Source organism: Protopterus annectens, chromosome 2.part0 (assembly GCF_019279795.1).
Source record: "Protopterus annectens isolate FY-2018-M chromosome 2.part0, PAN1.0, whole genome shotgun sequence".
NCBI classification, from domain to species: domain Eukaryota; kingdom Metazoa; phylum Chordata; order Ceratodontiformes; family Protopteridae; genus Protopterus; species Protopterus annectens.
In genome coordinates, this window is record NC_056728.1 from 1160723234 (window position 1) to 1160750436 (window position 27203).

The 27203-nt window shown below is 43.1% G+C and overlaps 2 protein-coding genes across 3 annotated transcripts in view; both read right to left on the reverse strand.

The window, feature by feature from the left end:
* LOC122793391 (alcohol dehydrogenase class-3-like) overlaps window positions 1-2506 on the reverse strand; it is a 67772-nt gene extending 65266 nt beyond the window's left edge. The window contains exons 1-2 of the mRNA XM_044061364.1: window positions 2436-2506; window positions 108-209 (exon numbers count right to left, since the gene is read on the reverse strand). Coding sequence (XP_043917299.1) covers window positions 108-209; window positions 2436-2453 — 120 coding nt within the window. The 5' untranslated portion in view covers window positions 2454-2506. The remainder of the gene's footprint in view (window positions 1-107; window positions 210-2435) is intronic.
* Window positions 1-27203, reverse strand: part of PKD2 (polycystin 2, transient receptor potential cation channel) — a 922997-nt gene that overhangs the window by 686147 nt on the left and 209647 nt on the right. The gene's annotated exons all lie outside the window — the stretch shown is intronic.

The following is a 27203-nucleotide window of genomic DNA, read 5'->3' on the forward strand; positions in this document are numbered from 1 at the left end:
TAAATGAAAAAACACAAATATTTTGTTAACAGAAGCCTTTGGGCATTTCCATAAATGTGACATGGATACACGAACAGGTTTCAGCTACAAAAGAGAAACTTAATTACCTTAATACGGACTTCATGAGCCTTGGGTGGTGCAACCTCTATTTCTTCAATAGACAGAGGCTTGTCTGCTTCCCAAGCAACAGCAGCCCTGCATTTTATAACCTGTTAGAGGCAGTCAAAATTAAATACAGTTGAAAACTAAAATTACCACTACAGTTTATTAAACAAAGCTAATGCCAAGAAATGTGTTACACAATATGCCTTGTAATGTTATTTTGAGGGGGTTTGGTTTGAAGAGTAAACCAAATGTTTGAAGGTATTTAAAAACATTTCCATACAGTCAAGTGGAGACTGCCAGAGGACTATTTCAATGAACATTTTTTAGACAAGAGCCAAGTTTGAAATTTGCGCATGTAAACATTTAAGTTTAAAGGTGCCATTACAACTAGAATATATAGTCAGTCCAACTTAGAGATGCTTTAAAGGACAAAGGTAGAATGTTAGCTAAACTGAGCCCCTATTCTAAACTCTTAAACACACCCTTTACCTTCTTTGACAAGATTGGCTTCATCCCTCACCTGTTAAAACAGCTGTATAGTTTATCCAGAATGAATCTGTACCACTACTGCTACAGAAGAGAATTACCCAGTCTATACTTCCAGCAAGCACTTAAAACACATGCAGCACCCCTATTTTATCAGATTCTGTGTAGTCCTCCCAAGATCCCCTGAATTTGAGCTTTTCCCTGCTGCACCCATCAGCTCCTTACAGGGGAGCTCAGCCAGAGCACTTTGGTTTACCCAGACAGTAGCTTTGGACACAGAAACCCAGCACCTGCACATACAGTTCCCCCAGCTGCAGCACTTAGTGCATGCTAAACAAGCCCTTTAAATTGACTGGCTCCCTGATTGCATTCAAAGTCCAAAGTCCATAACACTGGTTTACCAGCCCAATAGGGTATTGGATAAAGCAAGAATTGTGTGCAGTTATTTCAGCCTTCCAAATGGGACCCTATTATACCCATTATAAACATGCCCACTACCAGAGTAGCTTCATTCCAAGTTAACCTCAAAATGCTGAAAGATAAGGCTGCACTACTCTGATGTTGCTAGAAAGAAGAGGCTGCCTAAGAATTACTACTAGAACTTCCAGCTAGCTATACAGTTAGGCCATTTTATGTTTTTAAGTCACAATTATGTTTACTACACAGGGAGCAGAGATTAAAACTAAACCTAGTGGAGCAAAGCAAGAGAACTAGGGGAGGCAAAAGTATCCAGGAAAGAACTAGAGAAAACAGACACAGGGGGTGTGGTGGGAGGAGACTGGATAAACACAGGAAAATTGTGGGGGGGGGGGGGAGCACAAACAAAAGTAGCTAGGAGGTTCTGCCAAGAACAACAAAGAGGATGCAAACAAGATGTGGGGAGAGGAGAGAGAGAGAGGAGAGAGAGAGAGGAGAGAGAGAGAGAGAGGAGAGAGAGAGGAGAGAGAGAGAAAACAGTAGGAGTAATATATAGTTATACACTCTGGTCACAGCACATTCTGGCAATAGTTTAAAGTTTATACCAATCAAGCTTCATTGCAGCAACAGTTTACAACGATACAGCTGAAACTGTTAGTTGGGTCAATAAAATCAATTTGTTAAAACCAATTTGTTACTAGACTATTCCAGGCATGGTCAATACTCAACCATTACTGAATTTTTTTGTAGTTTCAAACAAAGTCAAAGTATCAGCATTTGAGAGCCATTTATCACAAATCTGATCAAACTAAAATATTTTACACTTAAGAGGTAATTACGCACAACTAGTTTAGTCTCCTCCCACATCCTCAATCCCACTTGTACCCAAACTAATCCATTCTCAGCTTCAAGAGCTTCTAAGTACCCTCTCTAAGCAGGCTTTCATCTGCTTCAGTTACACTTCTTGCAAACAATTATCTTCTTTATCCATAGTTCTACCCTCTTAGAATTGTATAATCTCATCTCTTCTAGTTTATAGGCACATCACTAGAACTAGTGAAACAAAGTACAAAAAAGATGGAGAAAAGGAAAGCAACTAGCATTAATGAAGTATTAACATAATTATAGCCATTAATAAGAGAAAATATACCATTCCCTAGGCAAGGGCATTTTAATATTTTATAGCATTTTTATACACATTAGAGATATGAAGAGTGTAAGCAACACATTCTAATCTACATAAACAAAACAGGTGAAAGCCAGTAATATAGTCTACTGGGGTAGTTACTTCACCTTACATTATTACACTTAACACAATACTAAAATATAACTAAACCTTAACTGTAAGCCCCCCAAACTAAGCTTTCCAGAAGCTAAGCACTCTATTACAAAATACCACTAACAAACAAAACAGAATTGTATCTTACTGTGCCTGCAGTTGCCATATTATTCAACCTCTTAGTACACCTTGCTATTAAAAAGTGCAACAAACACTCAGTAAAGTAACGACACTTTCTCTACATCCTCTATTTATGTACTGCAGGCAACAGCCTCTGATTTCTGCCCTTCCCACCTATAATGATAAACAGCAGTTTAATAGCTGATCAAGAGACCCTCAGATTAATACACCATTAAGGTAGCTAGGCAAAGTCGCTAACAATGATTCTTAAGTTGTAACTTGAAAACACTGCATTGGTTCTCTGAAAGTGGATTTAGGGCTGCCCTCTTAAGATCCCCAAACTAGTTTTATTATTACAGAAACAAAACCTGTAAGAAGACAATAATCAGTGAAAGTTTTGTAGAATTGTATTTCATAGAGTCATAACTTTCTGTAACAATTAAAGTTACAAAGTACTGCTTGTTCTAAAATTGCAGGATATTTGCCATTTTTCTCATCTTTAGTTAAAGTTACAAAGTACTGCTTGTTCTAAAATTGCAGGATATTTGCCATTTTTCTCATCTTTAGCAAGACATAACTGTCCAAATTGGACCTGTCTTGCAAAAAAAAAAAAAAAACACTAACTGAAAGAGCAAAACAACTCGCAGTTTCTAGAACTTTGTATCTCTGAAGAGAATCTTAAGCAAAACAACAGGGGTTCCCAGCTCCTTTTATACATACACATATTTGCCTTGAGAATCAATGCATTTCTTTTCTTGTTAGCCCTTATATAAGACTTGTGATGGTAGCCGCCTTCTTACAAAATTAGCCTGCCCCCACCTCATCATTAGCCTTTCCTAGCCCTTACCCGAGGGACAGGAGCAGAGTAAGGACATTCATCTGAGGCAGGACTAAGGAATGGGCATCGATCTTCATTACTGCTGGGTTAAAGTCTGCATGGAGGGAATGAGGCAGGCAACAGCTTAGGTCTGTGTACAGGGCGGTGAAGTTGAATGAAGGTACTGATGCAGAATAGGTATGTACAGGTGGTGTGCAGGGGGCTTCTGTGAAGAAGCTGCTTTGCTACTGTTTCTTCCTTTCCTTTCCTGCTATTGAGGTTATCACTTTTGCTATGGTTTCTGTCTTTGCTAAGGCTCCTGGTGGTCTGATTCTGTCACTGTTTATATGCAGTGTAATTTCTGTAGTGGAAACTGTCATGGTTTTTCCTTTAGTGAAATTCCTGGTGGAATAAATAATGGTGTCTTCCACTTGCATTCTAATATCATCACACATACAGCAGTGCTGAGTCAGCATATATTACAGATTGTTCTAGCATTCTTTTTACCATGGTCTTAATAATTTAGAGTGACCACTGTGACAGAAAATGTCTCCAGTATGAGATAGCATTCCACAGGAGCAAGTCCTTTAATTTTGTCTCTCTCTTCAAGGTTAGTACCATCATAACATTAATGGGACTGTGGGGGTGGTGGTTTAATTTTTTTGTTTCTGTGATTTACTATTTGGTGTTTGTGAAGCAGTATGTGTTGCTTAGGCTTTCTGCATGTAAAGATGATACACTGGTGATTTAGGTTTGTAATTGTTTTAAACGCATTGACATTTTAGCTGTGTTGTAATCAGCAGTCCTGTGCTGCATCTGGAATGCAGGAACAGTGTTCCACTTGATGGTGTGTTCAGTTCAACCATGACTGCAGATCATGGACTCTGTTAAAGTAAAGGTTGTATGCAAAGGATGAGGCCTCCTCCCACAAGAGATGGCTGAAGGCTTACCCTCTGCAAAAACTCTTTTCATTGTGTTTATGGCATTCACTTTTGCTGGGATATCAGTGCTATTTTCTCACTCTTGGTAGATACTATGTTTGTGACCATAATGTTTTGATACAAATCTTTGTTCTAGATACCCAGCTAGAACAGAAATATGTAGAGTTATGTCACAGTTTGTGTTATTTTTTTTTTGTTCTACATTATACCATTTTGCCTCAAGAACAGTTTCTGGGTGCACTGACCTCTTCAAATTCTTGAATTTGAGCATTTAAAATGAGCAGTTTAGCAAGTGCCTTATGAATTCCCTTACTTCCTCCAGCTCCAGTAGGTACTTTTTATAGGAATAATGTATGAACTGTAATCTTCTACTCCTGAGTTTGTTAGGCTGTCCTTGTCTGTGGCCATTTGGAGAAAGTATTTAATTTGGGGGTGCATGAGAGTTTTTCCTCACTGAAGACACCATCATCAGGTGTTGTTCTAGCCTTGTCACCTGTTAGGAGTGAATCTGTGGCCACCTCTGAGGCCTGTGCATTATGTAGAAAGGATCCACTCTTACTTGCATCCAAGAGCCTTATGGCCTTCAGCCATTTCCTTCCTGCTCTTTAAGTACTGTTCCATGTTCTGCCACAGCTGATCAGTCACTTCCCTAAAAAGATCTGTAACCTTTTATTGGTAAAGAAATGGAACAAGAAAGAGCTAAGAGACAGATAAAAAAGGTAAGATGAAATTCAGCTAAAATGTGAGATGAGATAGATTATTGCGTAAATATCAACAGCACAATAGTCAGCAACCGATTCACTGAAAAAAATGCATCAGCTAAACCCAGTTAACTTTAGTGTGCTTATCAGCTTCGCAATCCATGTAACAAATGCAAACTTGCACTTACACACCTACCTAACACACTCAAAAAACCCAAAACACACACACTAAAATACTTTTGGCATGGGGAGGTAAGTCAGTCTGAGATCACAGTTGCCTTGGGGTGGGTGCCACTCGGGACAAAAAGTCACACAAATGCTCATCTTACATACTACCCACTTCTCACACAAGTTGCACCAAGCACACCTTGTATACTTTTTTATTGTTCTGACCATTCAGTTCAACACACTTTCATCCAGTTGTATTGACCATCCTACTTACAAACACATACACCCCAGACCCTTAATTACTCATTAATTCTTTATTCACACCAACAAACTTTTGACCACTCATGCTAATCACTTCTTGCACCCACACAAACTGCTCTCTTAAATTAAATGGTAAAATTCAACCACTCACTTTCATTCACCGCCAAGCTTACCATATAATACTTAATGAAATACACATATGCAGAAAGTTTAACAAAATGCTGCTACACAAAAACACATTCCTAGACCTTATATTTGTATAAACCAGACACTATATCAGCAGCAGTGATGCCCCACCTGTGCACAATCTTGATGCCTATACTGATGACTATATATAATCAACCAATATTATAGCTGCCAAGAGTGTCACTCTGATGCAGGGATTTTGATGAGCTGCATTGTATAAGACAACTTATGATAAATAGGTACACATTGTAAATTCACCCTGGTCTGCTTCCTATGTCCCTAATGGACAGAGGCAGCCTGTAAATGCTTGACCTCTCATGCTCTAACTTGTATATACCCTAAAAATCTCAGGCACCAAAAAAAAAATACTCACTCGATACATTTGTCAGGCATGGCCAGATTTCTAAAGGCCATTGTCATGGCTAGCAGAGTACATACCTATGAACATCTGACTAGACAGGGTTGTTATCACTGTTTTGTCTTCAAGCCTATTTAATGTAATAATAAAACTCACTTGGAAAGTAATCTGGAAGCCTTTATTAGTTACTGGGAGTTTTGGACATTCAGATCTGATGACAAAATACTGACCTACGGCTGCAGATTAATGGGTGCCTCACTCTGGCACTTGGGCACGACCCTCCCAACATAAAATGTATTGAGGATTTATGACTAGTCAAGAATGAGATGAACATGATGAAGGATGAACCAGGAAGTGGATCCAGGAATGCTGATGTTAAAATGTCAGTTTTAAATTTCTTATACCACTTTTGTAATAATACTGTGATAGTGTTAATCACATATTTTGAAATTTAGCTGCCAATCTGGAAGGTTATAATAACAGTGAAGGGTTATTAAGTGAAATGTTATCTGAATTGTATCATAACAAGAAGTTTCTATGAGACGTGCATATCTCAGAATGTAACTATCTACCCCAAAAGATAAGGGAAAGTAATTTGCTTCTGAAAATGGGAGAGAAATACAAGGAACTTCTATGGCAATTTATATTAGATGCAATGCACAAGTCAGGTTTAAACGAACATGCCACGATCAATACTGTACTTAAAATGAGACCTGCCAAACTGTAATTTTTTACTAATTTTGCCTACTTTAATAGAGTATATGCATTTTAAATAGAATTTTAAACAGAATTTTTGTACAATAGGCACATGTTGAAATGTGGGTATATTTATGTACGTCTTGCTACAAATATTGTAGGAAGACTGCATTTTTTATTAGGTTTTTATTATGCTTCTATTACGTTGTTTTTTGTTTCAGACAGTGACTGTTTTCCATTGATTGTAACATATGATGGACACTCATGGGTTAAGGAACTGACATGAGGATGTAATGTGATTGGGTGATGTATATTTTAGGTTGTATATAAGTCATGTGATTTTATATGGCGTCAGGTTCTGATGAAGTCCTTGAGGGTCAAAAGCACTTAACATGTTGTTTTACTAATAAACAGATGGAACACACTCTTGACCTGGACAGCATGTGGTTCTTCATGGTTAATGATCTATTATCCCAGTCTGAGGTCAGAATCTGGGATGCTGTCACCACAGGGCTTACTCCAAGTGCAGACCTGATGTAAAGCAACCAGAACAGAAGTGACATAACTGTCAGGACACTGTTAGCTCACCTGTGCAGCATGGAAGTACAAATATGATGACCGGTGCCCAATACATTAAACAAGTACTGAAATCAAATAAGCTTAGAAAACCTCTCTCTGGTTTTGGCCCCACAGATGATTTTCTCAGTTTGATTTTTACTCCTGGCATCAGCTAAGGGCAACAGGTTTTGATGTCCCATGGACAGGGTATCTGGGAATTAGGGGCACTATACAAAGGAGCAGGATGCCTCTCCAAGAGGGAAGAGGGCTGGAGTCTTAAATGCTCTAGCAAATCAAAATAAGGAAGAGACAGACAATACTGATAAAAGGAACAGCACAGATGAGCCTAAGTTCAGATTTGGCAAAGCAGGGAGGTTAACCTAAAAAAACAAAATGCGTTAGGTTTTCTGGACTCAGAATAACTACAGTACAGAACTATTTGCCATTAAAGTGCAGGTTACCAAAGATCACTTGTTGCACTGAACAATTTCTTACTTCCACTAATGAACTTCCAACCAGTTTGATTAATTGTAAAACAATGATACACTGTACCTTCTTAAACTTGTTGGTTAGAATCTTGGTCTTAACACCTTACTAGTAACAGTAGTTATTATTAGTTAAGTATTAAATGAACCACTCAGAACAACTTTTCACAACAATCCATTTGATGAGACTCATCCCACAAAGTTAGCCCACACAGTTCTAGTTTAAAATCAGAAGTGAAAAGTCATCTTGCATGTTACAGATATACTGCACTGAAATTTGCTTAGGATATCTACATATTATAATAGCTGTGGCCCTGGATGACTTGTGGGGTACTCTCAAAATATGCCACCATGCAGGGGTGAAGGCCTCTTCACACACTTACTTAATATGGCATTCTCAGAGGTCACACATCCTCAGGGAAGTTTACATATTTCAACAAATTAGTCTACTGTCTAATATAAACACACACACACACACACACACCTATATGGGTTTCTCTATACTGGCTGACAGTACGTTTGGTAAACCACTTCTGCTGGCTATAAAACAGAGTGAATGCACAAGCGTGCAAACGCAGATACATGCAATGACTAATAGGGCAAATTAAGTTTTACTGGGAAGTGGGTTGGTGTTTAATATAGTTTGTTAATTAGATTTTCTCTGCGGGGGAGGCCTGTTACAGTATTTTTGGCATTGCTAGAGTATTGATTTTAAAACATTTTTTTTTATATAAGGGCGGTAGCACTATTTTTGAGTAAATGCTGGATTTACATATTTTACTTTGTAGTGTAGGTAGGATCAGAGCTGCAGTTAGGAGTAGGTGTGTGAACTTTAATGTGTGTCAGGTTTGAGAACTGTTTTATGTAGGAGGTTAGGCTTGTGCAAAATCACGGTATAGCAGGGATTGGGAAAGTGCCTTTTCCTTGCAATTGTGCAGTCTAGGAGTTGGCATATATAGGTTACTGGGAAAGTGGGGGGGGGTCAACTTTTTTTTTTTTGTCTTTTTTGTATGCATGTCAAGGCTAGTCACTCGGTGGTGTAAACATTGGCTCTAGGTGATTTGGTCACATTGACTAATGTCACTGTGATTCCTCAACCCCATGTAAAAAATGTGAAAAAGAGGGTTGTTGGTGATCATGTATTTATATATAGGTAATGTATTTTTAGGTTGGTATTTTGTGATGGGTTTGCTTTTGTGTGATTTGGTAATTTTATTTTTTACATTTGCTGAAAGCTGTTTTGGTTAATTCTGTTCTCTCTTTGTATGACTATTGTTTTATGTAGTCAACCAATGCTTCTGATAAACTGATATAGATATATATTTATTATGTCTGTGTACATATACAGTCACTTCTCACACACACACACACACACACACACACACACACACATACATACAATAATAATCCTATTAGTGATGGGTGAATGACTGACATACATATACAGCACTAATGTAAAAACACAAAAAACTGATGTACATTTGATCTTCGTGTGTGTGTGTGTGTGTGTGCGCGTGTGTATAATCAATCTTTTTATATTGAATCATAAAGTAATGAAAAAACACTATTTTATGCAGGTTGAAAGTCCCCCCTGCAACTTCCACCCCCCCCCCTGCCAACTGTATATACCAACTCCAAGATTACACAACAATGGGGAATGGGAAAATTACCAGATTCAACTGTACCACAATATCGCACACAGCAACAGCAGGTAACAGGAAAAAAATAACAAAAAAGAATGTTTGCTCTTTTAAGTGTTCACACTTACAAACTGCAACTACATATGTATTTATAAATGTTTATAAATATGCATTAAGTGGTTGAAAAAGCAAAAGACTGAGTACGTAGTACTTGACATGAGTCTCTGAAACTGAAGTACTACAAAAATAAAAATAAAATCAGAAAAGTACAAACATTTTTTTTTTGTCAGAGAGCAAGCCCCCTTGCACTCCTCCTACTCCCAGCAAATTATATATACCAATTTATCAACTCCAAGATCACAATACAGTGGGGTAGGGCAAATTCCCATTCCCCACAACATAACAATCTCATACATGAAAAAAACAGCAGTCTTTATGTATTCAATATATTTTGTCCGTCTGTTCAATATTCAATGTTCAGTGCTTGATTTGCAAACTCAAAAGCGACATAGGAGCAACTTAAGACTTTCCTGTAAGACAGAATCAGTTAAAAATCACAATAACCAAACCATTAACCCAAGGCATTCTTAAAATGCTCTGTGCTCTCCGCCATCTGACTTGGGGTGATAGGTTATTCCTTAATCCACCAGCCCTTGAGGATGTTTGCCTGGCTATGTTCTCAGAACGTCCCAGAAGATGTGAAAAATTAGATTTTAAATTCCTCTTTAAGTAGAGATTTAGTTTTGAGTCCCACAGCTGTAGAGATTATCAAAAAATATGATGAGAGTATAAGCTGATACAGAGAATCTCTTAGATTTTTCAACCCTCCTTTTTCAAATTTTCCAGGGATTCTCTACTCCCACATCCAATTTTGGCAAAAAACAAAATAAACAGTTTCAGCAAAATGAACTAAGCAGCTGGTATGTATATGCCTGGCAGATATAATCATTGCATTACCTATTATATTGTGTTTCAATACCCGGATTCACTAATCTTCCATGCAGGGCTAACATAGTCCTGCATGGAAGTGCCTGTGTAGGAGGAGGATGGCAGTGTGCCATGCATATTAATGAAGGCGTACTGCCCGACTTTCCAGGCTTACATGGAGCATGTACGAGTGCAGAGGGTGTGTCTGAGAGCAGAGCTCTCAGAATAAACACACCCCTGCAATGTTGAACAGTAGAAAGTAGAAATAAATGAGTGAGACTGCTCATAGGTGTCTGCATATCCCCACCAACAGCCCCCCATGTGTACAACAACAAGACATAAAAATCAAAAGAAGAAACCCCTTTATTGTTTTTTAAAACTCTGAGTACAGCTAACCGTAGGTGCGCGGGTGTGCCCATTGCTTAGCTATGGTTAAGGCAGCTTAAAAGGCTGAAGAGGATAACAAGGAAGATATATGCAAATGAAGCAGCACAGCAATAGTGTAGTGGGCAGAGCATTCACCTAATGAGCGGGCATTCTCAGTTCGAGTCCCACTGCAGCACAGTCTATTTTACATGTCAAAGCATGGTATAACCAATATTTGTATTGCAAAACCCACTAAATAACATATATTTATGAACTGGAGTACTGCAGGAAATGCACATGTGAAGAGTCAGTATCATAATGAATAAGGCAGCAGTAAGCAGGTGTAAGCACAGATAAGCAGTAGTAAGCATATGTAAGCAGTAGTAAGCGTGTTTAAGTGTTTTTGCACAGAAATAAGCACTGCCTACACAGGATTAATCAAAGGAGAAGCTAATTGGGTGTAAGAAACTGTGACTAGAAGTTAGCAGTGCTTACCTCTGCATAAACCAACTTACAACTGCTTTAAAGTGCCTTAATCACTCCATATTCAACGAGCCTTTGTCAGCCCAGCAACAAAATAAACAGCCATGCAGGTCACGAACCCAGGACCCTATACACCATAGTCCCAGTAGCTATCCAGCAAACCATCACAGAAGTACAGAAGAATGAGGTAGTAGTAAACATGTCCTCACCATAGTATAACCAAACTGAACCTATGAAAGGCATCAGTATACAGTCATATGTGCCATAACTGACTACATAACATACATATGTGAACTTTAGTACTGCAGTAAGTCCAGATGTGAGGTGTTATTGTAATGATGTATAGAAGTTCCCAGGACCCCAAGGATACAAGACACATGTATAACATGTAATGAAGGGGAAATCAATGCCAAAAGGCAAATATCATGCAAATCAAATAATAAGCACCACTAAGCGTAGCACAGCACCGCTTCCCAGAGTACTTACAGGATACTACCAGTGGGAGAAACAGTGTCAACCTGCTAAATCTAATCTGGAAACAAAGGCATGGCCTGGCGGGTCGACCCAAAAATTCTGATAAAAAGAGTCTTCGAAGTAACATACCATGCCTCAAAGGTAAGCAAAGAAGTGTACGTATGTTTGCGGACTAAATGTTTGGGAAGCCTAAAGATTCATGGGTTGAGACAAGTTACGTGATGGGTCCCGAGAAGTGGAGAGTGAGCAATGTGTAGTGGTGTGGTTAGATTCAGCTGGAATCTGCAGGAAGGATGATTGATGTGGAGGTGGAATGGGGGGGAATGATGGGCATGACATTATGGACCGAGGGGTGCCGGGGTTCGATGGACCCGTTCTAATAGGACTGCCTTGTGGATGTAAGCAAGAAAGGAGGGGGGAACAGGAAAGGAACTGAGACATACCATTTCCCATGGCAAAGCGCATTATGAGTAATATGCATGTTGCATAACCCACAGAATAACATATATATATATATGAACTGGAGTACTGCAGTAAATGCACATGTGAGGTGTCCGTATCATAATGCATAAAGGAGTAGTTAGGCTAAGCAGCAATAAGCAGTAGTAAGCGTATGTCAGCACTAGTAAGCGAGTTTAAGGCCGTATGCGTGGGGGTGAGCAATGCACATACAGGTTCAGCAAATCTGAAGCAAACTATCTTTAAGCATATGTAACCAGAGGTTTGTGTTTACACGATGGTAAGCACTGTGTACACAAAGTAAGCAATTTCGAGGCTAACCTGGTGTAACTGGATATTACCTGCATTTGGCAATGCTTACTGTCATGCAAACATGCTTACAACTGCTTAAAAGTGCCTTAATCACCCTGTAGACCACCGCACTTGTTCTACCCAGCAACAAAATTAACAGCCACTCAAGGCTCAAACCCAGGACCCTGCATAACACAATCATAGTGAATTACCACTACACCATGTCAGATATACATAAATCCCAAGTATTCTCAGACATATCATGCAGCACAGTCAATCTGCATAAGGGGAATTGTACTTATATCATAACACTCAACCTCTTATTGCAAACATTCTGGACACAGTGTGACAAAATTGGGGTGCAAATTAGGATAAATGTGAAATATTGTTCTTATTGCCCAACAGTTGCCTGTACTGCCCAACAGTTGTTGTGGGAGTCCATGACATGACTGGGATGATAGTAGTAATGCTAGCAGTAAATAATGATAGGCCATTAGCTAACAACCCTTCCTGTATCACAGCAGGACAAAGACTGGCATATATGTGGAGGACAGAGGCAAGAACACAGGGCCATATTTGCATTATTGCTGTTACACACCCTGGAAATTGCTGGTGTTACAGGATTTGTTGCAACATACTCTTATGCAGGAATACGACATCTAACTACAAATGGATGTAGCCATGTACTGATAGCACTCAACAGACAGAATGCCACTGATATATCTGGGACAAGACCTGTGTGGTGCACAGACAAAACTTATCAGGCAATCCCCTGGTTATCATTTGCATAGGCCCACTGTTGAGAGCTATGCAGACAGACTACATTCCATGCTAAACTACCATGTACACAGAAACCCTGTAAGACCAGCAAGATACAATGCACATAACAACACTACTCACACTGTCTGTAGGTCTGGAACCTTACCCAAATGTATATTTGGCCTGTGTCTGCAGGCTCTTCTGTAAGAGGTATTGCTACCTGCTGTCTGTAACACTGCTGTCCACACACAGGAAGGATGTCCTCCATACTGGAAAGGTGAAGGGACAACACCCGCATAAGTTAGCAATTTATAGTACTGGGTTGCCATGACATTGGTTAGCTGAAGTACTACACAGCAGGCTACATGCAATTAGCAACTGGTGGACACTGAGTGGTGCAGAGCTTATCACCTGATCATGTGCAATACCTAGAAAAGCATGCTGCAATATATTCAAACCAGCTCTATCACTCTACTGGAAAGACAGAGAGAGAGAAAGAGAGAGAAAAAGAAAATTAAAAACAAATAACAAAGCCCAGGGATTTGTTACAGTGGAAAAAAAACAAAAGGTATGTGAAACATACATGTATTAACTTGCATGTAGCATATGGTATAGAATAATAGGATTTATAATGTGAAATGATTTATATGTGCCATCAGTAGTTGTGCTTGTAATGATGTTCTGCTCAACAATGCTCTGGACAATACTGTCTGTTCCTGTGGTCAGTGGGACATACCTGTCAACTGTGCAGAGCAGCAGTGATTGACAAAGATGTGACCCATGATATCTGTGTTCTGTACATTACTGTGGCCAACGGCTGGTGGTGGTATTAATACTGTCATGATAGACACATGGGTGTCAGAGCACAACACCTGCAGGACAGTTATGTTAATGTGTAGCATAGCATGCCCAACTGCCATAGCTGTATAATATGCTTATCTACAATCTGTCACAATATATACCCCCCTAATGATAGTCTGTGTTCACATGTGACACCTGCCTGTGTTGCAGCAAGGCAGAACAGTTCAGCTGTGAAGAAAAGAGTTACAAGAGTGTGGACCACATGTTTGTATGCATCCCACATACAGATAGATATATGTGTGATATATATTCACAGCTGTGTATGTCTACAGAACCTCAGACAGTTTTGTGTATATATATATATATATATATATATATATATATATGTGTGTGTGTGTATAAACACAAAATGATATCTACACATATATGTACATATGTGTGTGTGTGTGTGTGTGTGTATATATATATATATATATATATATATATATACACAAACACACACATACACACATATACATAATACTGACACTTATAAGTGTGTGTATATATATATATATATATATATGTCAAGTACATGTCCCCTGACATGACATGTGTGAGAGAACATCACACATCAATACACAACATATCTATACAGCAGTACATTGCTGCAAAATGGACTGTGGAGTTTGGTGTGTAACCCATCTTGGGAACATATCGCAAGTGTTTGAGAAAGTGGGATATCTATGTTGGTGAAGGGTAGTAGGCACGTATTGGTATGTAGATTTGGTAGGATGACAAACAAGACAGCACACAGGGCTGGTATATGACACATGGTGGGTAAACACTGTGGATGGGCAGTTTTGTTTGGAACGTGGAGGCCATTGAGCCCACATATGGGAACACAGGGACCAAGATGCCCATACATGGACAGTCACAACAGCATCTACATGGTCATAAAGGTGCCTGGGCTGCGGGCTGAGCAGGAGGAGTAAGCATGTCTAACCTTTGTATGTGTACTGAATGCCTCCAGATGATGTAGCACATACCCCATGTCCCTGTGGAGCTCCCTATGCACCAGACTCTGGGCCTAATTGTGGTTGACAGAAATATGTCTGTGTGTGCTCCTGGGGGACACACCATCCCCTGGGGTGGTTCCACATGAAGATAGTGCAGGAACATTAGCTAATGAAGTTCCATGGTGGGTCGCGGATGTTATGTGGCCTGCTAACATGTCCACCATAGGTGAGAGAGGTGTTCCTGCTGGCAAATATCCCCTACACATACTATTGTGTCACTGTCATGGAACATGTGGGAGTTGTAATAGTCCACACAATCCCAGAACATGTCCAACAGCATGCATAGATATCCCCAATAACAGAATGGCAGATGTGTAGCAATCACATAGCAAGCATACAACATGCATATGTGGAAAGATAGTGACAATGGCATGCAGTTGAAATACTCCGTAACAGGCCAACAATTCTAGTGTCCCCACAGGGAGCATGTCTACAAACACATAGCAGAAAGTGAGGTGCAATACAATATATGTCCCAATGGTAGATAAACTGGAGCCATATCACTTGGGTTGTGTGAACATTAAGTTGGAGCTGATATGGTGGCGAGAGACTGATATGTGTATTGTATTATGGTAACCATGCCATATGAGTTGCTCAGACATATTTCCGTCTTTATGTCTTTCAGGGGCAATGGCACATCCAAGGAATCCAGCCTACAGTGCCACTGAGGATGACATCATAATCAACAGCCTCATCCAACACTATCAGCTGCTCTTCTCCAGGACAAGCCATGACCAGCATGAGCGCACCACCATGTGGAATGATGTAATCCGTGGGGTAAATGATGTCGGCATGCACAGCCATACTTATGAGCAGGTCCACAATCATTGTAGTGACCTGCTTTGCCATGTACATCGCTGTGCCGCTGCCATGCAGGGTGACCACCTCGCAACGGGGGGGGGCCACAACATCCATCCCCCCCTTCACCGGAGTTGAGGAGCTGCTCATGAGCCTGGTGGCACCTACCTGCCCACAAGAGCTACAGACCTATACAGTCATGGAGGTGGGTGCTACCCACACACCAGACATGGAGCATGCAGGTAAGGTCCCAGGGCATATCAGTAGACCACTGTTGTGTATGCATCTGTACAGGCAGATCATGCATATGTGAGCCTGGTGGCACCTACCTGCCCACAAGAGGTACAGACCTATACAATCATGGACGTGGGTGCTACCCACACACCAAACATGGAGCATGCAGGTAAGGTCCCAGGACATATCAGCAGACCATTGTTGCGTATGCATCTGTACAGGTAGATCATGCATATGTGGGATGTAGAGTCTGTTGCTGTGTAGTACTGATAATCAGTTGTGCGTAATCTGTAGTATTGTGGACTTCAACTGTTGTTCTACTATAATATTGCACCCACCCTGTAGCAATGCCACAGCTGTGGCCACTGACATCACCTCTATATCATCCCAATGTAGGTCCCTCTGGGATACCAGCAAGGCAGCAGCCTGATGCCAGTAAGTATGGTTTAAAGTCATGCTTGGCAATACACTGTGCATGTCATAGCTAAGGTTTAGGCCATGTACACATCTAACACACCTACCCATAATGCATGTTGTATATATTCACTGACAGAACACACACCTCACTAATGGGATTACCAGCCTCAAACACATGCAATACACAGACCATCTCAGGTAACTGTGGCTACAGTCCAGAGCCCATTGCCCAGGCACAGGTGACATATGCCTAACATACACAGCTATGTCATACACAGAACAGTTGAACATGCTAAACATAAGGAAATCCCAATCCCTCTGCAAACACATGTTCCAGGGTCCTAAACCTCATCAACACATTAAACAGAACATACTGGAGGGGTAGGGTCCTGTCCTGTGGAATTTCCACACTTTGGAACAGACTACCCATTCATGTCAGGCAATGTTACTCATTGGCCCTCTTTACAAAAACACTTGACAACTGGATGGGAAATGGGGAATTCACCCTGGGTAGTACGTCTGTGCCACAGCCTGACAGGGGCACAGGGGAATAACATTATTGGGTGGTGCATGCCTGGGCACCCCTGTAGCTATGCTTATGTAGGCCCTAGGACCAATAGACTAGTATTCACCTATGAACCTATGTGTACCACAGGCAACGTCAGCCAGGGCTCACTACAGATATGATCTGAATAATGGCCGGACATTGCCAAAGCCATATGTTGCAATGTGTTCTGATGTAACAGCACCATGTTGGGGAGGTACAGAAAGTTGCAGATATGATACATGTGCTGCGCAATCTACACCTCACCCCAACCCAGGGATGACATCCCCATCTGTTCCTTGCTGGTGCCACTGTACACCTGCATGTTTGCCATACATTGGCAGGGAATATGCCAGTACACATGGCATATCTAGTTTGGGATACTGCAATATGGCACACATGTGTAGGCCACTGATGTCAAGCATTTGCAGTGTGGCAGGAGATGGCGAGGGTGTGTCATCCTGAAACACAGCAGTGCACTGGAGGGGAGAGAGAAACCCACTAAGAATGGCTGTATCTGCACACAGTCAAGATCATGAAGTGTGGCAGACATAACCCTGACTCCACAGCACTAGTGATGGTACTGTGTGACCTCCAAGGGCTGTGCACATGTTTAGCATGCAAACATGCAGGTTTGGGGAACATTTGCAGGGCTGACTGACCAACTACTGACTCATGATGATGGCACATGCTACTATACCCCTGCCAGGTATTGTGACCGCAGTAGTACACATAGCAGATGTTGCTACACACCATCATGATATGTGTGTGCACACATATTCACCCACAAATGGTATGCATCTCAATCAGCATCTGCTCAACTGACACATATGGCTCATAATGCAATTGACTGCCTAGGTCATATGTCACATATTAGGTATATGCACTGTTGACATATGCAGTAGTGTTGCGCCATGACATGTCAGGAAAGAGGGTGCCATGTCATTAATGGTCTGCACATTCACCATAGGTACAGTAAAGTGTGTCTGTTGTCAGTCTAATGGTATTCTATCACTCATACATGCACCACTGATGATGACATCTGTGAATACACATCAGGCATTCACAAACCACACTTATCCACATATAATCCACAAACACACAATGGCTGTGAGCAGCAGAGGAAACATAACTGACACACAGATACACATCCTGCAATGGTATGTATACCTGTGAGGTATAGTGCACATTACATGCCAGGGTGCTGAACAGATAACATCCAACCCCCTTCACCAGAGTTGAGGAGCTGTTCATGAGCCTGGTGGCACGTACCTGCCCACAAGAGGTACAGACCTATACAATCATGGAGGTGGGTGCTACCCACACACCAGACATGGAGCATGCAGGTAAGGTCCCAGGGCATATCAGCAGACCGCTGTTGCGTATGCATCTGTAGAGGTAGATCATGCATATGTGAGATGTAGGGTCTGTTGCTGTGTAATACTGATAATCAGTTGTGCATAATCTGTAGTATTGTGGACTTCAACTGTTGTTCTTTTGTAATATTGTGCCCACCCTGTAGCAATGCCACAGCTGTGGCCACTGACACCACCTCTATATCATCCCAATGTAGGTCCCTCTGGGATACCAGCAAGTCAGCAGCCTGATGCCAGTGAGTATGGTTTAAGGTCATGCTTGGCAATACACTGTGCATGTCATAGCTAAGGTTTAGGCCATGTACACATCTAACACACCTACCCATAATGCATGTTGTACATATTCACTGACAGAGCACACACCTCACTAATGGGATTACCAGCCTCAAACACATGCAATACACAGACCATCTCAGGCAACTGTGGCTACACTCCAGAGCCCATTGCCCAGGCACAGGTGACATCTGCCTAACATACACAGCTATGTCATACACAGAGCAGTTGAACATGCTAAACATAAGGAAATCCCAATCCCTCTGCAAACACATGTTCCAGGGGGAGGGCCATCACCTACTAGAGAAGCCATGAATCACAGCCACGTATAATGTTGGTAACAGGGATTGACTACAGTTGCACTGCATGCTGTTGAGCACCACATGTCCTTCATGCTGACATGTGTGTACTTACAGGTCTGTGTGTGATGTAGTGCACCCTCACCTACTTTTGTGTGTGTTAGGGGGGTGCTGGAATTGTCTGCCGGTGCTTTCTGATGGAGTGTATGGGGTTTCTTGTATGTCGACTGCATGTGTGTGTGTGTGTGTGTGTGTGTGTGTGTGTGTGGTGTCATTCATACCTGCCAGCTTCCCTTAGGAGTCGTGCAGTAGATGGACATGGACAGACATATTAGACACCAGGAGCACATGTCTGAACTGCAAATGGAGGACAGCCGATAGTATGAGTGTCCACAGCTAGAAAGATACATAGGGAGGTAATACTACACATCAGGGATACTGGTTTAACTGCAAACAGCAGAAATGTGAAGGTAAACCCATGTATGCAGCAGTATGGATGCAGTGGGGAATCATTAGATTACACCAGAGTGTTTCCATATTGTAATGTACTCCACATAGACAGTAGTTAGTGCAACAGATTATGCAGCTATTGAACAACAGTTACATATGCCACCCCTGTATGTGACATCATTGACTGACTGCAGTAGCCAATAACAAATGGCAGCCATTCTCAACACATGTGGACCACACCAGGGTGTTACCCGGATGATAATAGGGTGTCCTGGACAAAACAGACCCCAAACAAGGGAAAGAGGTAATGGAGTAACAGATCACGTGTTGTGATCAAATGTCTGAGCTATTGGATGAATGATACCCGAGTGATTCACATCAGTTATTGTAATTATTCAAGTCTGATGCTGGATGGGGGAGTCCAGACAATTAAGTAGGGACTTTGTCCATACACAGGTAAAGTCCATTATTGTGTTGCAATTCCAGGGTGTGTGTGTGTGTGTGTGTGTGTGTGTGTGTGTGTGTGTGTACCGTTAAGTGGTGATGTACAGGTCTTACAGTCCATTTCCTGTTTTCCCCTCACAGGTGGCGAGGTTGGGCAGGGTCCCTCCCGCAGGGAATCTGATGTCACTGATACAGACAGTGACCATGAGGATAGTTGTGTTGAGGCACAGGTGGGGTTGTCAGAGGCTGATGCTGGGCCACCAAATTACATCCCACAAGTATCCACCCCATCCACGGACACAGCCACACTGCCTCTACATACCACATCACCGTTGGCCTTAGCTGAGAGACCGTCTATGGTTGGCATTGACCAGGACAGTTTGGTATTAATGGCACATGTGTCAGGACACAGCAGCCTTAGCCGGATGTCCAGTGGGGTACCACATAGGCAGAGGTTCAAGGGTGCTTGTCGGAGCACTGCTGGTCATCTTGCCCCTGGCAAATGTGCCACATGTATATCTACCACACACATGTTCCAGGCTGTCATGGAGACACAGGCACGAATGGAACGGTACACCAGACAGGGTCTAAGGGTTCACAGGGATTATCACACCTCTGTAAATGACAGCATCCATGACCTAGCAGGTGCCATTTGTAATTTCACCGAGGTCATGAATAGACGGTGAGGTGACACATTGGATGTCATCAATGCCATGTCCATGCATCAGGATGGGGCGGGAGGGTTGGGACAGCCACATGGACATATGCCAGCAACATCAGCAGCTGGAGGTCACCGTGGATGTCCCACCGGTCACAGCCGCTCCCGTAGTGGCAGTACCACACCCAGCACTGTGGGGGGTGCTGTCCACAGACCATCATAGCAGGCCACGTGCACGTGACCCTGGCCAGTCCCAGGAGGGACCTTGATCCAGTGGACATTTGTCAACCTCAGGGGACAGTACCCTATCTGGCTTTGTACCTGATAGTGCCTGTGACAACCGTGCGAGGCACAGTTCCCGTGTCCATGGCTGGAGACTGTGAACTGCAAACCCTGCCAGGTACAGTCTTCAGTGAACTGCAAACCCTGCCAGGTACAGTCTGCAGCAGTCTCACAAATCCCTGTATAGGGCAGCCACATGGTGGAACTGTGTGCATGCAGACACACACACACACATTAACAATAAACCTAGGGCAACCACATACGTGCACACACAACATCACAATTGGCTCATAACACTACTTAGCCCCCTCACACACAAACACACGTTGTCAATTGCCTAGAGCCTAGGCCTCTGGCAAACCAACAACACACCCTGTGCATATGATGATACCTGTGCCACATCTTGTCATCCATAACATTGATGCAAGGACAGGCTAACATGGTTCTGATGCACAGGGTGACTGTACAACAGTGTAGCAATGGAATGCTCTGAAGTATGTTGTCAGCAGTAAAGTGAAATGCTAACATCCTGGAATGTGTATCTGTGCAGCCATGGATGCATTATAGCTGTCATCAACAATGTTGTATTGTTTTCACCATTATCAATTCTGATTGTGTTATGATTGTCCATGTGCCACATGGCTGATGGGGGTAGTGGTGTCAGCAGGCCTTCTACAGTGAACAGGTATGTGTAGTGGGTTGTACACATGACATGGCTGGGTACAACACACAGAGCCTTTGGTTTTGATGCAGTACAGATATAAGACTGTACACATGGAGGTATGTCCCCATGCAGGTAACACATCTGTTGCCCATGTAATCCCACCAAGACAGGATAGGCACAACCACACATTGGTATATATGCAGTCTGGTATTTGAATGACACTGAAAATGCTAACAGCAGGGTGTATGTCCCTTTCCCCACTCTACTACGATCCTCACCTCAGTAACATGGGTGTGCCACTGCTGGTGGCATAGCCCTACCCTTACTAGGGTGTGAGGCACTCTACTACTGTGAATGGTGTAAACAACAACTACTCAACCTGATAACATACACTGTACAGTATTACAGACAGCTATGTGGGGGGATAGATGCAACAGTAACTGCAATGATGGTGGATGTGTCCACAACAGCCCCACCCAGTGAGTTATAGCAACCCCAGTATTACTGCACACCTCTACAGTGTGGAGGAGGGCATTAACACATCTACGACCTGTGAAGGGCTGTATGTCCATGGGATGGCACCTGTGGAATGTTGGCATTTGCCAAGCAGTCCTGGGGAAACATATTCTGTGAATGGAGGTAGATCCCTTAACATCTACACACATTCCTACATGTGGGATGGTGTAGAAAAGCCTGCTATGATCTACATAGGCTGTGTGAACCTCCTATCCCTCATCTACACCTGTCATGACTACTTCAAGGAGGTATACCAGGTTTAGGTGGCATTCTTTGCCTTTGACAAACCCAACATTGGTGGAATCCAGGGTTATAAGATTACCAGTGACATTGGCCATGGGTTCAGTGTTGCTATGTTCCATGTCCCTGCAGATCAGGCATCCCCCCCCACAGCCAAACACATCCACCCTACAATACACTACCAAGTGTTGCAGATCCCATAACCACGACCTGACACGACATGGGCACAAGATGTTAACAGCACTACATCCCACCTGTATGATGTCATCCTGGTATTGGTGACTTATCATGCAGTACAGTCTGCCTCCCATAGAAAATGTAAAATGTGGAAGCCATCAACATCCCCAGGATACAGAGACACAGATATGCAGATACATATATACATATGTAAAACCTAAGCATGTTTGTGTCACACACCTACCAGCACAGGGTATCAAACCCCTGACGACTATGTAGTGCGATCACAGCTCTATGCAGTTATTGGATGCACCACATGGGTTACCTGTTGTGGAGCCCTCAGAACATATATGTGATGGTGACTAACATCTGCAACAGGGATACGGTAACTATACGGTAGGTGACGTACACATGCCAGCATCAGCACAGGCACACTCTCACAGGGATGCACACACATTGACACACTTGGCTGGGCCAGGATTAAAACTCCTCAGTAGTGGGATTGCCACACCACATCACTGTGCAGGTATCACATGCACCACACAGATCATACAGGGGTTGTATGGGCAAAGGGTATGGGGAGGTGTCTGACATCAGACAGCATGCTTCAGTATGCCCATGAGGGTTGTAGGGAGTGTGGATGTGAACATACGCACCATACAACACACACACAAACACACAGGGTGCCAGTACTGACATGCATGGGTCCAGGTCTGCATGAGTGTGTGGTGGTTGACTGTGCCAGACGGCTGTACAAGGCTAGGCAATGGATATACCTTGGCATCAGGCCATATGACAATGGTCTGAATTGTGGCTCAGGGCTGTAGTGTCTGCATTTTCCCACACAGGTGGGTATTGTATCCCCCATTCAGTCACCTGGGTGACTATTGTGTGTGGCCAATGCTTTGCATCACTTGCCATGTATGTGTTCCTTAGTACATGACATGGACAGTGTCTGGGATGTGCACACCTCCCACATGCATGTATAGCGACATGTGGAACTGTACCTGGGGTGTCTGGCCCATGTTGTGAACACAGATTATCATCAGATGTGCTAGTCTTGCCCTCCTGTGACGGGAACTGGTAATGGGCAGCAGGTTTACCCTGCACCTACATTGATAGCATGCTAACGGCATTCCCTGGTGTCAGTGGCATCTGTCAATACAGGGTATGTCATCAGGCATGGTATGTCCTTTGTGGGTCACATGTGATGGCACCACAGGTGTTTTAGGTGTCCATTGGGGAACATGGGGAAGGTGCATTGTCTGCATGTACATGCATATTGGACAGATGGACAGGATGCCATGCCCTTTGTAGCCCACAGCTATCACCCCATAGTTACTATCAGTGGCCAATATGCAGTGTACTACCCATATATTGGCTGTTGCCTAGGCATGTGTGTGTGTATGAGACATTGGTTGAGAATGTGCTCTGGGTAATACTGGAGTTGCTAACTGTGATTGCCTGGCCTTGATGTCATATGTATGGGTATGGCTTTGCAACCCAGCCTCTCAGCTATTTCACATCTGTTATCCCTGTATGGTGGACATTGTGATATATAGTAGGGCCACCATATAAGAAATATGCAAAACCCACTCCACATTGGCCACAGGTGTCACACACAACCAGCTCCACACAGGATATGTGTTACAAACACACCAAAATGCACACACACCTGTCATGTCTGGGAGTAGAACCCCTACCTAACTAGTTTATTACACTACAGCACTACGCAGTTATAGTATGCGCCACAGAGATTACTGAAGTACTCCTTCCCCAAAGGTGTACATCACATTGGATGACATCAGCAGGATTGCCAAAGTAGGCCATTTGAAATGTACTGTGTGTGACTAGCCTAAAATGCACTGCTCCCTACACAGACAGTGACACACACACAAAACATCCACAACCAACATGCATGGGTATAGAATCCCTAACAGAGGTCTATATCACACTACAGCATGGAGTTGTTATAGGATGCACCATGGAGATTACTAGGGAATCCTTCCCCAAAGGTGTATTTCACAATGAATGACATCAGCAAGATTGCCAAAGTAGGGCATTTGAATTGTACTGCAAGTGAGTTGCCTATAATGCATTGCTCCATACACAGACATTGAAATACACACAAAACATCCAGAACTGCCATGGGTGAGGATGGAACCCTACCACAGTTCTACATCACACTGCAGCAGTACACAGTTACAGGATGTGCTACGGAGATTACTGGGCTACAACCTTCCCAGAGGTGTATTTCTAGGTGGGTGACATCAGCAGCCTTGCCAAAGTTGAGTATATGAATTGTAAGGAGTGTGAGTACCCTAAAAAGCATTGCTCTCTACAGTCAGACACGCACACAAACACACACTCACAGTTGCCAAGTCTGGGGTTAGAACTCCTACCCAACTAGTTTATCACACTACAGCAGTACGCAGTTATGGGACATGCCACAGAGATTACTGGCTACAACTCTCCCAAAGGTGTATTTCACATTGGATGACCTCAACAGGCTTGTCATAGTAGGGTTATGGTGAGGCCGGTGTGTGCATGGGCCATAACCCATTCATCTACAGGTTGACATGCCACATGCGGGCACACATGGGGTCATATGTCACAGGTGCATGTATACAGCTGCTAGATGACTACTTCCTTGTACAGTCATGTTGCACAGCTGGCATGTGCACCACATAATCTGTAATGCTGACAGATACTGGTGGCTAGTATCTGCAGTGAGTGTGTTTGCGGCCCTTTGGCTATGTGGTGGGTGGGACAGGCCTGGATGGCTCCTTGTCACAGTCACCCTCTTCCACACATCTATGTACATCTACCTTTGGCTTATTATAGTGTGTTATCCTGACATATCTGGCTGTATTCCTATCCACTGTGTGTGCAAGGCATGAGTGGTGCATACTGATGAGTGTCTGCACTAACAACTGCAACTGGCAGATATGTCTGGTCCACTGGTGTTTGCAGTCATGGCCTTCAGGTGTGTGAGCATGCCCAGTATGACATTTCAGAATGTTGTTGATTGACATTGCCTTCATTTCTCTGTGTGTGAGCATGCCCAGTATGACCTTTCAGTATGTTGTTGACTGATATTGCCTTCATTTATCTAAGTGTGTGAGCATGCCCAGTATGGCCATCTGTATTGAATGTGTGGATCATGTCCTGGTAGTTTGTGCTGCAGTGCCGACCTTTGTGTTGTACACTGACAGGTAGCATGCTGTCTCTGCAGGGTATCCATCAATCATTTGGCTTTGACTGTTCCTACATTTCTGCATAGTGGGGAGGCACACCTGAATGTTTCTACATTTCTACACATCAGTAGGGGGCACACCGAACTGTTATTACATTACTATGTATGATGGGGGGCACACCTAACTATTTCTACATTACTACACAGGGTTGGGGGGGCACATCTGACTTATTACATTACTATGTAGGATTGGGGCACGCCTGACTGTTTCTACATTTTTACACAGGAGTGGCGGGCATACCTGACTGTTATTACATTTCTATGTATGATGGGGGGCACATCTGACTATTTCTACATTTCTACACAGGGTTGGGGGGCACACCTGACTGTTATTACATTACTATGTAGGATGGGGGGGCACACGTGACACTTGTATACATTTGCTATGACTGTACTGGTATGTCAGGTACTCCATTTCATTCTGCATTGCTAACTATCATGCTTACTAGAGGCATACCAGTGTACTACAGATCATGGCTTTGGTTCCCCTACATATTATTCTCTGACTTCCTACCCTTCAGAACTAACATCCCACTGCCTGCCCTGCTGTGGTCTGTCTGGGTAGGCCCAGGGAGGAATTTAACCATAGCCATCATTCTGGGGCCATGGCACAGACTCTTTTTGGGTTTGTCTACACCTGTCCTGCTGGCTGCGACTGATGTTGGGTATGTGAACTGTCCTGACTGGCATGTGTGGGTCATATGGACACACATGTCACTCAGCACATTTCCTGCAGTGGGTTTTGTCACCCTATGTAGTACTGGCTACTATGGCGACTCCAGTATGTGTTACAGATGTCAGGGTGCCACTATGGTTGTCTACCATCTGCTGCCATAACATTCATCCACCCAATTCCCTTGCATGCTCACATCCATACCATAGCTACAGGTAACAACACATTCTACTCCATCTGTCAATTGGTAGGTTGATTGACTTACCTTGAGTGTGTGCCAGACTTGTGGATGGTGCTGGAGGGCTGCCTATGTCGGATGCACATAGTACACTCCCTATACATGGTTGGGCACAGGTAGTGTTATGTTTGGCATCCCTTTTACTGTATGTGTGAGTCAGAGAGCGGTGTCATTCCCTGGGTCCCTACTGTGTCAGTGCATGTGGTATGCGTTGCCTCTTTGCCAAGGCCAGGGCATACTGGGCATGCCTCCTTCTGCCTACTGGGGCAGGCTCAGGTTGTTCCTCCTCCGGGTCACTCTGTGCCTGTGCAGGCCTTGGCATTGGTGGGGGGCTGTGTGGCCCTGCCCCATGCTGTTCCTGCTGCAGCTGTTTCCGCAGAATCATATTGTGTAGCATTGCACATACCATAACAATTTGGGTACATGTAGCTGGTGAATACCGCAAGGCTCCACTGGATGTGTCCAAACACCGGAACCGTCACCTGAGAATCCCAAACACACACTCTATTATATGTCTGGCCTGTGCGTATGCCTCATTATGGCATTCTTGTTCAGGTGTGTGTGCATTTCTGATGGGTGTCATCAGCCATGGCTCCAGTGTGTACCCATCATCCCCCACTACGTGACCATAGGGGATGTCCCCCATTGGCAGATCTCTGGTACAGCTGTGTCAGATGCCATATGTGGAAATAGTCATAGCTTCCAGGGCAGCCAGCAAACACATTCATTATAATGCCCTGGGCATCACATATCACCTGGCATTTGATGGAGGGAATACTCCTGCGGTTGATGTAGGCCCTAACCTGCTCACCCTGGGCATTTCTGCAG